Raw genomic sequence first — 13,095 nt, 5'->3', positions numbered from 1 at the left:
AGTCGAAGAGAATTAAAAAGTACATGCACATGGGCATAATCAATGTGGACTTCAACCTATGTTCTTAACCATTACACACTGATTTGTTATTATTTTGGGGTACGGGGAATCGAAGTCAGGACCTCATGCTGGCTAGGGAGGCACTGCGCCACTCAGTTAAACCCATGGCCCCAACACGGTTTTTTAAAAAATCATGCTGACAGTCTGGAAAGTGCCTTCTGCTAATGCAAAGAGGACCTGACTTGTGAAACTTCCCCCAGTGCTGACAATGCCTCTCTCGCAGCCCGCAGCCCGCAGCCCGCAGCCCGGCCCAGAGCCCGTACTTAGACGTCTTCACATCTCGCCCGCCAATCACTCGCGCGGTCACTCTCTTCCCAACCTTCAGCGTGGCAGTAGGAGTGATGCCCTCTGGTACATCATCCAGGATGCGGGAGGCATGGATGCAGCCAGTCACACCACCCTCCAAGGTCACGACCACATGGGTGGGCTTCACAGACTTCACTGTCCCAGTGACTGTGTCACCGATGGCCAGCGTGTGCTTCTTTTTTGGCTCCGCGGCCAGAGCTGGGTCACCATCCTCTTCCTCGTCAACCGTCTCTGAGTCCTTTCGAGTCTGTCTCAGGACTCTCTTGGCAGGTGGCCCCTCGACGGCCAGAAGCAGACCAGTCACTCCAGGCTCTGTGGTCTTGAGGACCAGGCAGACCTCCTGTCCCACCTGTAGCTTCTCTGAGTCAAAGCGGAAGGTGTCGTTGAGGTGAGAGGCCACAGAGAAGGCCACCAGATGGCCTGTAGCCACCAAGGAGGCCACTGCAAAGGACTCTTCCACATGCTGCACCGTGGCCTGGTGCTCACTGCCCTTCTTCAGCTGGAAGAGAGAAAACCAAGCATTCCCAAGGTCCTTCCACAGCACACCATGTGACACCAGCCCCACCACATACGGCCACAGGCAAGCCCTTGGGGTACAGGGACCAAGCCAGCCTCCCTCCCGACCCAGTTTTCCTCTCTCACTCGCTAAGGCACCCTGAAAAATCATTTCAACTGAGTACTGTCATGGACTCAGATGCCTAGACCCTCTCCTAGAATGACTACATCTGAATCTCAAGTTATCAAGGAGATTGTAAGTATGGCTAGGGGACCTGCACTGGCTCTCTAATTTTAAGACACTGTGGGTCCTGACTCAGCCCTGCAGCTTTCCTTGCAGAGTATTCACCCCTTGCTACAACTGCCCCCACAAATTCTTTTTAATTTAATTTTATTTTGAAAAGTATGAACAAAAGGAAGAACAAAAATCAGAAACAAAGACAGAAACAAGGTAACACCCAACAACAGATATGTTAGATTTTCAGCACAAGAATAGCTGATTAACAATGGCTGAAGATTTGGTGAGATAGCACAGTGGTTAAAGAGCCTGCTTGGGCAAACTTAGGAAGCCGCAGTGGACCGCGGTTTGACCCCTGGCACCACATGTCATGCCAGTCCCACCCTAAGAGTGGGTTGAGCGGGCAAAAAAACCCCACAACAACAAAAAATGAAAAACAATGGTTGATATATTATCTATTTTTACTGTCAAATCTGTTGCTCAGATTAATAGATACAGTTATGTAAGATTGGATTGGACATATAATTGCATATTGCCTTTTGCTTTCAAGAAACCTTAAATTTTTATTTGTCTCTCTTTTCTTCCTTTTTTAAAATTTATTTTAAGGAGAGTAGAGAAACCATTAATATGACATTAGAAATGGTACACATTTAGAAGACCAAGATGACAAGATATTCAAGCATGATTTTTGTATTATACGTCGCTGTCCTCATCATTTGCTTTTACAAACATTAAAAAAATCATCTTTGTATATAGTGTTTCTTCTGCTAGATTCATTTCCTAGCATTGGGCTACTGGATTAGAGGGTATAACTGTCTTTATGGCCTTTGAAACTTTTTCTCAATTATTATCAAAGTGGTGACTCTCTCTCTCTTTCTCTGTCTGTTTCTCTCTGTCTCTTTCTTCTTTTTAAAAAATTGTTCAAGTGTTAAGTGTAGCTCCAATCGTTTGGGGGATTTGAGGAATGGACAGAATGTGTGGTCATCCTACAGCAAAATGTTTAAACAAATGGTTTCTTTTCCAAACAAGGAAACTCATAAACTATGAAATCAAGGTAAAAGATTAGTTTTGCTAAATTTTATCTGCATGTGCTTTTTTTTCTTTTATTTATTTATTTTTTTCAAACCAAATTGGTAGGACAGTTCTAATAATTAACACATTGCATACATTCTTCCTAGTGGCTAATTGCTGTACAAGATGCGGACATGATATCCTATTTACAAACACCATTAGAGCAAATCCCTCTATTCATTAAGAGAATGTAACTATATAGCTATCCTAACCACTTTGAATACACAGATACAAACGGACATTCATAACCCCTTTTTTGGGTTAAGTTCCGTTATTTGAATATTATAGGTGTGTTAACTCAGCAAAATATTTAAAGAGTCCCGTAGTCCATGAGAGTATTGGGTCTTCCGCTTCACTGGCAATGTCAGAAATTGTTGACCTGACTCCCCTACAGCTCAACATAACAGCATGGCTTTACTTCTTATACTTCGTTTTTATACTTTTCTGCTGGATGGTTAAGACCAAGGTATGGGGCCGGGGAGATAGCTCAGTGGAATAAGCGCTTCCCTGGCAAGCACAAGGGCCTGAGTTCAAAGCCCCGGTTCCACCAAAAAAAAAAAAAAAAAAAAAAAAAAAAAAAAAAAAAAAAAAAAAAAAAAAAAAAAAAAAAAAAAAAAAAAAAAAAAAAAAAGACCAAGGTAAAGCAGGACCTATGCAACAAGAGTTGTAGCTTTTGGGTCTGATAAGGTCAGTGAAATCCGCTCAGGATTTATCCTGAGATCCTGTACCTAAGATTGTAGATCCTCTGTCAGTGTCAGCCATGTGGATGAGTCACGACCATTGCTTGGCCAATGTGCTCTCTGTGAAAGCCTGAGAGAGTGTCTTCTCTCCATGTGACTCTCCTTAGGCACACTCTACATCATCGATCACTTTCCTCTTTGGCCCCATTATCTCCCTGATCAGAAAATTTGGGACACTACTGAGTTACATGACGTTACAGTACAAGTTCTCATATGTCCTGAGTTTTAATTGACCTTGGAAGGCTAGGGCCAAAATGTTGGCTTTCCTTGTGGCCCTCCTTTTTCTCTAATTTTGGTCTGCAAACTTAGGTTGTTAACCATCCAGAAGACAAGCTTATTGTTATTATCAAAAGATTTAGGCTATCAAGCTTAACCTCACTATCTCACTGCATTTCAAACATCTTAGGCATAATAAGGAACAGGTAACAGGTATTTTTCATCAAGTACTGGTATGTTGAACTTTAAGTCCCTACATAATATGATAAAAAAAAACATTTAAAAATTAGCTTATATTTTAAAAATAGGATAAAGAATTCTATACTTCTCATGTTTGCGCATAAGTCCAAAAATCTCACCATATACAACCTTGAAGCAGGACAGTCCCACAATATTCCTTTTCCTGTCTCTTGCCTTCACTCACCACCCCCTTCTTTTTGAACAATCATCTACCCGAGAGACAGCACAGCAGCAACTGGCATGTCATGACAAGCAGCCCGTATTCAGAAGACCAGAATGACCGATACTCCAAGCAAGAACGTACTATTACAGATTACCATCTGCAGTGCAGTATCTTAGTTCATAGGTATCAGTATATATAGTTAGTCAGGGTGAGAATCTTTCCAATTAACTGCTAGATTCAAAAATCTTCTGGAGACTCTCAGGTTCATTGCCTTGCCCATCTTGTACATATAACTGTATGGCTTGTCACTGTCATGTTTCCTAGCTCTTCTCCTTTCCTTCTCTTAGTCCTTGAGTTCCTGCTTTCCTTTTACTTGTATTATACCTTTCCATTTGTATTTCTTCATTTGAGTTCTTATGAATATATAGGGAAACTATATGATATTTACACGTGTGTCTGGTTTATTTCACTTATGAGTATATCTTCAAGTGGCATCCACTTCAATATAAAGACTTCAAGTTTATCATTCTTTATAGCTGGGTAATACTCCATTGTGTAAAAATACCACATCTTTTTCAACCATTCCTCAGGTGATTGCCCCCACAAATTCTATCTGGAGGCGGGCGTGGTCACTGGAGGCAGGATGGGGAAAAGGGTGTTCTCGGCCCCAGCCCCTCCCTTCTCTCTCTGGTCCTGGCTGCCAGGGGCTGACCATCCTCTACTCCAGGGCCTCTCTGCCACCTGACCACAGACTGAACCTGGGAGTCAAAGTGAAGCTCTGCTCCTTTAACTGCAGCAGTCACTACCGAGGTCACTGTCAGCACCCAGCCCGCTTCCCTTGAAATCCAAGAAGCAGATATGCCTGAGCGCCACTGAAATGACAGGATGTTCAAGGGCCCTTGTATAGAACGGAGGGAAGGCTTAGTGTCGCTCCTGCAACTTTAAAACTGTAAGCAAGTCTGTGGTACCACATGCCTATAATCCCAGCCCTTGGGAGGCCAAGTCAGGAGGATCACCAAGAGTCTGAGGTCAGCCTGGGCTACACGGTGAGACCCTGCCCCATCGCCCGAAACTACTGCAAGCAACTCAATGTTCACAGTTCTATCTTATCTAGATAATTCCTTGCAGCACACCCCATGACATTCCAGTGAGTACAAACACAGGTTGTAAGGGCAAGAGGGGCAGAAGGGAGGGGGAGGGGGTGGGTGGGAAAGAGAACCACCACGTACAGGCACCATTCCCGAGTATGTCAATGTGTATCTACACGCACCAGTAACCTTAAAGGAAAAGTACAGGTTGTATTTAGATGGGCAAATACAAGATGTTGAATGCTCTTAATCTAAAAACTCAAATCCACAATGCTCTAAAACCCAAATTTTATTGAAACCCATATTGACACTCAAAGTTCCTGGCTTTGGAGCCTCTCAGATTTTGGAATTTTTTTGGATTAGTGATATAAATCAGTAAAACTGATACAAATATTTCAAACTACGGAAAATGCCAAAATCTGACACATTTCTGGTTAAGTAGTGATAATAAAAACTAACAAAAGCTGCACGTGGCGCCCTGTGCCTATAATCCCAGCGCTCGGCAAGCTGAGGCAGGCGGATCACACGTGCCCAGCCAGCCGAGTTAACCTAAGAAGGCCTGTCGCAAAACAAATGAGAAAGACTGGGGTCGGGGAGATAGCTCAGTTGAATAAGCGCTTGCCTGGCAAGCGCAAGGGTCTGAGTTCAATCCCCGGCTCCACAAAAAAAAAAAAAAAAAAAAAAAAAAATCTCAAAAATATAAAACTGTCAGGTGCAGGTACAGTAGCTCAAACCTACAACTACAACACTTTGTGAGGTTGAGGCAAGAGGATCATTAGTCTGAGCCTACCAGGGCAATGACTGAGACTCTGTCTCAGATGAGAAAGACTAACTCCACCTACATATTTATCACCAGAGAAAAATCTAGGGTTTTTTTTTTTCCATTTTCTTTTTATATTCTAGGGAAGGGTCTGCAGGGTGTTCAGGGTCTCACTACTACGTTGGACTCGTAGTGATCCACCTGCCTGTTTACAGCCTCCCAAGAGCTGGGATTATAGGCACATGCCACCACGCCTAGTCTCAATTGCTATCTCAGCATGCCCCGGGAGCAGGGCTGGCATGGCAGGCCTGGGGATTGAACCCCTGACCCCGACGCCTGCTTGCAGGCGCTTTCATCTGCTACACTATTTGGCTGGCCCTCCATTTTCATACAGGCTCTTACTATTGTAGTTCAGGTTAGCCTTAACTCATGTAGCCCAGGTTAGCCTTGAACTCACGGTGGGGGATTCTCCTGCCTCTGTTCTCAAATGTTAGGATTTCATGTAAGGACCACCACACAAGGTGAAAAACACTAATTCCGGGACTTCCCCCAAAGCTCACTCAGGTCACCCCAAAATGTATGGCAAAAGATGGTGTGGGCGTACAGCTTACAGATCAGAACTAACCACAGACCTGTTTTGCTAGATTCACAGGATTTTAAAAATCAAATTAATTTCCATTTTCTACATCATATATTTCAAATAAAAAACCAACCTCAAAGCCCTAGCGACCCCTACCGAGACACAAGCAGGTGGGATAGCCTCTGCTCCCTCCACAGGGGCGCTCTGCTCTCCAGGGTGTCTGTCTCAGCTGCCACACCTGAACCCACACAGCCACGCACCCTGCCTGGCCCTTGCAGGGCGACTATCTGCTGCACCCCTGAACCAGGCCAAGGTGTGTAGGAAGGACAGTCACACACATTCCAGGCAACCTCCCTGTCAAGGGCTGCTGGAAGGGAGCCAAGTCGTGGTAGTGTGCAAGGACAGACGTGAAAGTGCGGGACACTGAAGGACCAGCAAGCTTACCTTCCGAGCTTTCCTAGTCACCAACTCCTTGCGAAGGGAAACGTGTACCTCCAATTTCAACATGTCGACATGAAGGACGATGGCCTTCTTCCTCTGTCCAGATTCGACATCCTGCCCTGCGGTGCAGCACCAGACACGTGGGTCACGCTCGTGCAGCAGGGGGAAGCAGGCCAGCACGGTGCTCCCTGGATCCCACAGACCCCCAAGCACAAAGAACTGCCTCGCCATGGCGGGGGAAACCAGGCTGCAGGCAGGGCCTCTTTTATACGGGCCAACATATAAACTGCAAAAAAGCATTCCTCCCTAAACCTTCACTAGTGTGCTGTCCATCGTCTTGGTTCAGTCACAGGAGACAGGTGTGCGAAAGCTCGGTAGGACCTGTGCACCGAACATGACATACCCAGCAGAGGGAGCGGCGGGCAGTGCCTCCCCAGCAAAGCAGGACTCCCAGCAGGACGCAAGCACCCACCTGCACGATGGTATCTGCTGGCTCTCAGGACCAGGGTGGGCTCTGGACCCCCGCTGAATGCCACAGAGCCATCTTCCAACACCTCCTGCACCACCAGGTCCAGGACCGTCCCTGGGGTTATCTTGGCCAGCATCTGGACCAGCACAGAGTCTGCGGCAGACCCAAGGGAAGTGAGCACAGGGTTGGTGACGGCACTCACTGACCGTTTCTTCTGAAAACATGCCGTTGCCACAATAAGCACGGATGACTGACCACTGACAAGTGAGCTTATGCTCTGGGTGCGAGTGCCCTACACCTTGAACGCTCTTTTGAGACAGGGCCTCCCGGGGCAGCTCAGGTGGGCACACTCTTAAGATCCTCCTGCCTCAGCGCCTTCAGAGGCAGGGAGACCTGCGCCCTTGCTAACGCTACCTAGCAGTAATTTATGAAAGTAGCATGTAAACACCAGGGACGTGCCCAGGTGGCACACATTTGTAATCCTAGCATTTGATAGGCTGAGGCAGGAGGGTCACTGCAAGCACCAGGCCAGCCTGGGTTGTACAGTGAGTTCAAGGCCAGCCTGAACTCAGAGTGACCCTGTCTCAAAATGCATCGAAAGAAAATGAAACAGAGAAAACAAGTATCAGGAACACAAGTTTTGCTTTTGTCTCTACATTTTTTTTCTACACTCAGGCCTCGTTTTCACAAACACCATCAAAGTTCCAACAACCACACAGAAGGTCCCAAGTCCCACAGCAACAGGGCAACAGCCCTTCACACACTCATTATTTTATCTCCTGCTACTTACCTGCTGAAAGGAGGAATGAAAAGAGAAGAGCGAGCAAAGCTAAGACACAGCCCGAGGCTACAAGGCAAACTAACGCACCTCTGCTTCTAAGGGGCCTTCTGAGCTGTGGTAATGACCTTCTTCTCTGGGTGCTGACTGGGTTTTCATTTCATAAACAATTACCTGGCTTCTACGTAATGATCTGTTTATGTAGATCACAAACCAAAAAATAAGTTTGTGATGCCAGATGCAGGGGCACACAGCGGTGAGCCCTACACTTTGGGAGGCAAGGAAGGAGAGTTGCAAGTTTGACCTCAGCCTGGGAAACGTAAGAGAACATCTCAAAATTAAAAAATGAAAAGGGTAGGCGATAGCTCAATGCAAAAAGGTTCAACTCCCAGTACTATATACAAAAAAACTTCGCAAACCAGGTGTGATGGTGTGCACCTGCAGCCGCAGCTCCTGGGAAGGCTGCAGCAGAGGGGTCACCTGAGCCAGGAATTCAGGGCGAGCTTGGGCAACAAAGCAAGACCCCCCCCACCTGCCTCATGGAGGCACACACAAAATGCTGCCACACAAAAATCATTACTGGAAGCCCAACAGCTCACCCTGACAGTAGTATGGTTACAACACAGGCGCCCCGCCTCACCCAGCTCCTACCTTGGCTGCTCAGGAGGCTGCGCACACCCTGCAGCTCCTCCAGGCACTGACTCAGGAGGAGCAGGCTGCTGCTGCTGGCGGCCCCCAGCCTACAATCTGAAAGCCGCAGTGACAGCAGCATCCGCTGCTTCTCTTCATCCACCCTGGTCACCTTCGCCACCACCGTCTGCCCCACAACAAAGTGGTCACTTGGGTTTGTCACAAACTTGTCACTCATGATCTGAAGAAGATGAAAAACATGGGGAAAGGGAAGGCAGTGCATTAAGATAAGCCACTTTGTGTCCCCAGAAATGACGACAGTGGCAGAGACCAAAGCGACCCAGAAAGCTCACCCATGCACAGCAAAGCTCTGTTCTTCCAGAGGAACCCAGGCAGGGTCCTACTGGGCAATCCAGACACCTAGGGACACCTGGACAAGGCACAGCAAGCCATCCCCCTCTGCATCCAGGGACAGCCCTCTGCCCTTCTGTGCACCCTCTGGGGTCCTCCCCCTCACTCCCACTTAAAGTTGTCCAGGCAGGAAATGCAAGAAGACTTTCCCTGGCAAGACACAGGGCGCCAGACCCATGAAGGGAAGCAGCACTTGGAACGCTCTGTGGCAGGATTAGCTCTGTGGTATGGACTCAGTGTTGGCTTCCACTGACTCCAGTCAAGGTCTCCATCAAGGTCTCCACTTACTTTGCAAGAGGCCTCCAACTATGGGACTGCTAGGGTCCCTTCACATCTAAAATGTTTACAACTCAAAGACATGGCAGAGGATAATTTCAAGGACATTCTGGTGCTTTGAAAACCCTCAAAGATTGTAAAACCTAAGCTGGGCTGCTCAAGAAAAAGCCACTTCCCAGCACAGACATGCCTACAACACAGCTCAGCTGTCTTCCCACAAAACACTGACTGCTGCCACAGTCCAAGCTGCCACGGGAAGAACACGCACCTTCCCCCAGGGGCAGGAGGAGCAGCCTGCACTTGGGTTCACTTCCCCTCTCCCAGCTACACCAGCTAGCCCTGATAGGGATCGGAAGCCCCTTCCCGCCCCCCAGCTCCCAGGAGCCTGAGGCCTTGTGCACGGGGTGCGCTCACCGCCTTGGGGGCCAGTCCACTCAGAGCCGAGGGGAACTGGACGAACACGCCGTAGTCCGTGATGCTCTTCACAAAGCCCACGAGCAGCATTCCAGGCTGGACTTCAGAGAAGTTCTTGGGATCCTGGCCACCTTCTACTGTGGAAACCAAAGCTGGCTTCCTGCTGAGGAGCTAATGGCACTTTATCAAGGAATGTTCCGGAAAGGACAGACAATGTCCATCTCTCCACTTTCCACCCTGAGTCTTCGTGCAGCCACCATCACCACCATCCAGGGCTCAGGAGAAGCCAGACTCTGTAGGACAGACCAAGCTGGTTGCTGAATAGCACCTCTGGGCAGCTTGGGCCACCGGTTTCAGCATGACTGGGGGGCAGGGCACCTCCTGACACTAGCAACTGTCACTGGAAGTAGCTGCAGGGGATGGCTGGCCCAAGGGCAGCGGAGTCACCCACTGCACAACCCTCTGCCACCCCATGTGTGCCACAGCCCTGGTTTCCCTCTGCCACTGTATGGAGATCTCATTTTATGATTACACAGTAGTGTTCTCCTTCAGAGCACCCACACAAATACCAAGGGGGCCGAGGAAGAACATGCGCCTTCCCCAGGGGCAGGAGGAGCAGCCTGCACTTGCTTCACTTCCCCTCTCCCAGCCATGCCAGCTTGACCTGAACAGGATTAGAACACCCTGCTCTCGGGTCTGAGTCCCACACCCGAGTGGGCAGGACACAGTGCAGAATCTGCACAAGTCTTCTGAATAAAAGGTGGGAGGAAGGACAGCAGCCACCTTATTAACTGTCTCTTTCCACACGAATGCCACCAGCTGGGCACACCCGCCATCCACACTGGTGCCACCCGGCTGCTCCCTGGTCCCAGACCCTGAGCTCCCGAGGCCTCCCTGGCTCTCCGCCCGACTGCCACCCCTGCTGCTGCATTCCTTCGGGCCTCCCCCTCCTCTCCACTCGGGCTCAGTCCTGCGGGCTCTCATGGGGGCATTTCTGAGGTCAGATGGCTCATTTTCTTCCCACACTGTTTCCAACCAAAAGCGATTTGGCACAGAAGCCCTCGCCGCACCGAAGGCCCACAGCCGCCTGTGTCCCAGCCCCACAGATGCTATCAAGGATACAACCTGTCTCTCGCTCTGGCTCAGACACAGCACGCGGTGAAGTGTGTCACCTGCCTGGAGCCAGCGGTACAAGAGTGGGCCATTGGCGACGTGGTCGGACAGGTGAGGCGTGGGGAGGAAGGCAGGGATGTTGTGCGGCAGGACGGCCACCTGCAGCCCATCTTTGGTCTTCTCTAAAACCTTCACGTCCACCAACTGCTCAGGACACACAAACACAAACACCTGTTCTTGTACCAGCAGCGATCTAGTCTGCAACAGGGGAACTGAGGCACCAAACCCCACAGTGGGATCCTTGAGAAGCCACAAGCGGAGCGGCAGCTTGCCCTGCCCGACAGCCCTCACCAGGACTCACTGGGTCCCCGAGCCTCTTTGCTGGTGCTCTGGCCAAGCACCAGAGAGGCAGCAGCACTGTGCTGACCACCACACTGACTGGACTGGACCGCACCCGACCGGACCGGACCATACCACACCAGCACAGAACTCTCCTTTCGGGATTTGGCACATGGAGAGAATGTATGTGAGGTCCTATCTCAGGACCCCAGCCAGCCCCGAATCTGACGAAGCTACCTCTACTCTTCCCCCTTCAGACTCCAGGACTCCACTGTGCATGTCTGTGGCACACTGCTCTGTAACTGTAAGGCAGGGTGCCTTCATGGAGGAGTCTAGGTACCTGCCCAACACTGACGCCTTTTTCACTCTTCTGAGCATGTCCTGCAACCTCGTTCTTTGGCTCTCGATCACTCAGCAGCTTGAAGGATAAGAGCATCCTTTCTTTGGCAGGCTCACAGTTCAGTACAGCAACCTTCACCACCTGGCAAGAAACCACAGCAGCGTGGTCACCGCCGACAGCAGTAGCTGCACACACCTGGAAATGTGCAGCGCCCCAGCATCATGGGGCCCAGAGGAAGGTTCCGAGATCCTATGTCAGCATGGGAGCCAGTGGACAGAAGTGGAGACCCTCCACTGAACCCCCAGCCAGTCTTCTGAAGAAAAGGAAGATATGAGTAATTATTTTCGCAGGAGCTCAAGTTTTGAAAAATTAGTTTAGAGCTGGGTGTGGTGGCACACACCTGTAATCCCAGCACTCAGGAAGCTGAGGCAGGAGCATTATTTCAAGTTTGAGACCAGGCTGGGCTACAAAGTGAGCTCAAGGCCAGCCTGATCTGCACAGCAAGACCCAGTCTGAAAAAACAAAAACCAAAAAACAACAAAAAATTATGGGGGGCCAGGGAGATGGCTCAGTAGAATAAGTGCTTCTCTGGCAAGCGCAAGGGCCTGAGTTCAATCCCCGGTTCTGCCAAAAGAAAAAAACAATCAAAAACAAAAAATGAGTTGAGGCCAGGGATACAGCTTAGTGGCTTGGTGCCTGCCTGCTAAGTGTAGCATTCTGAGTTCAATTCCTGATATACAAAAAATAAATAAATAAATAAATAAATTAGGGGAAGGAGAGAAGTGGGTGTAAAAAGAATTAAGAGGTGTTATGTACATGCAGCAGCTCCCCGTGACGAATATAATCAGTATATACTACAAATGCATACTAAAAGAACTTCTAAGGATTTGTCCTAGATGAACAGATTCACTTGTTTTAGGCATGAAAGTCTCATCACCACACAGTGGTCTCGGCGATTTCTGATGCGAGGCACAAGGTTCACTGGAGCTAATGATGCTTCCATTCAGGCTGTGCACCTACATCCACTAGCTTGCCAGCAAGGGCTTTTCTGCTCTCTCAGCCATCTCCATCACGTTTCTCTGCTTGAGGCCCACTGCATTATGGGACGGCAGGCACATCCCTGCTAGATTCCTCCTTCTCTTAAACAAGGCAGCTCCCAGCTGCTACTCTCTCAAGTCTTTGTTGGGTTGCCAATGGGGAGAGGCTTGTCCAGTGAAAGGATTACCTGGCCAGCGTAGAAGACGTTCTCTGGGTCAGGAATGTACTGGGCACTGAGCTCGTGTCTGGGCACCAGGCCCTGGACATCGTTGTAAAACTTCACGATGCAGCCGTAGTCCTTGACCCTGAGGATGGTGCCATGTGTCTGCAGACCAGGCTTGGCATCTTCATAGCAGATAATGATGGGCAGTCTGGAAGTGACCAGAGTTTTCTTCAGGGTCATTATCAGCTTCTTAGCTTCAGGGTCACAAAATAAAACCTGGGAGGAGGACAACTGGCATCAACAAACTACCTGTTATTACAGCAAACAAAACCACCAAATGTCACTCAGGATTTTTTTTCCTTTTTTTTTTTTGTGGTACTGGGAATTGAACTCAGGAATCTGTACTTGCCAGGCAAGTGCTCATTCTACTGAGCTATCTCTCCAGTCCCCTCACTCAGGATTTGGATGCATGCTTATTTAATAAGGACAAGGTCTGACAGGGAATCACTCCTCAACGTGCCAGGCCTTGATGTCTGATAGTTCAGAACTAATATGGGGTTTGCCAGTGGGAACAACAGAAGCAGAATATTTGATGGCTACTGACTGGTTACATTTGATGTCATCATTACCTACAAGCCTAAGAGCAACTATATCACACGTGTTGCAAGTATGCAAGGTCAAGCTCCGGTAAGCTTGGAGTCCCAGGATGCACACAAGTGCATGGGG

The 13,095-nt window shown here is 48.8% G+C and overlaps 1 protein-coding gene across 2 annotated transcripts in view; it reads right to left on the bottom strand.

Annotated features, from left to right (window-relative positions):
• Window positions 1–13,095, bottom strand: part of Pdcd11 (programmed cell death 11) — a 43,759-nt gene that overhangs the window by 13,955 nt on the left and 16,709 nt on the right. For both annotated transcript variants that reach the window (XM_023715626.1, XM_023715627.1), the window contains exons 13-20: window positions 12,394–12,645; window positions 11,169–11,309; window positions 10,499–10,693; window positions 9,377–9,547; window positions 8,297–8,516; window positions 6,871–7,020; window positions 6,402–6,517; window positions 324–865 (exon numbers count right to left, since the gene is read on the bottom strand). In XM_023715626.1, coding sequence (XP_023571394.1) covers window positions 324–865; window positions 6,402–6,517; window positions 6,871–7,020; window positions 8,297–8,516; window positions 9,377–9,547; window positions 10,499–10,693; window positions 11,169–11,309; window positions 12,394–12,645 — 1,787 coding nt within the window. The remainder of the gene's footprint in view (window positions 1–323; window positions 866–6,401; window positions 6,518–6,870; window positions 7,021–8,296; window positions 8,517–9,376; window positions 9,548–10,498; window positions 10,694–11,168; window positions 11,310–12,393; window positions 12,646–13,095) is intronic.

Source organism: Octodon degus, unplaced genomic scaffold (assembly GCF_000260255.1).
Source record: "Octodon degus isolate 3935 unplaced genomic scaffold, OctDeg1.0 scaffold00042, whole genome shotgun sequence".
NCBI classification, from domain to species: Eukaryota; Metazoa; Chordata; class Mammalia; order Rodentia; family Octodontidae; genus Octodon; species Octodon degus.
The sequence above is the reverse complement of the archived record's forward strand: the minus strand, read 5'-3'. Positions and strand labels throughout refer to the sequence as shown.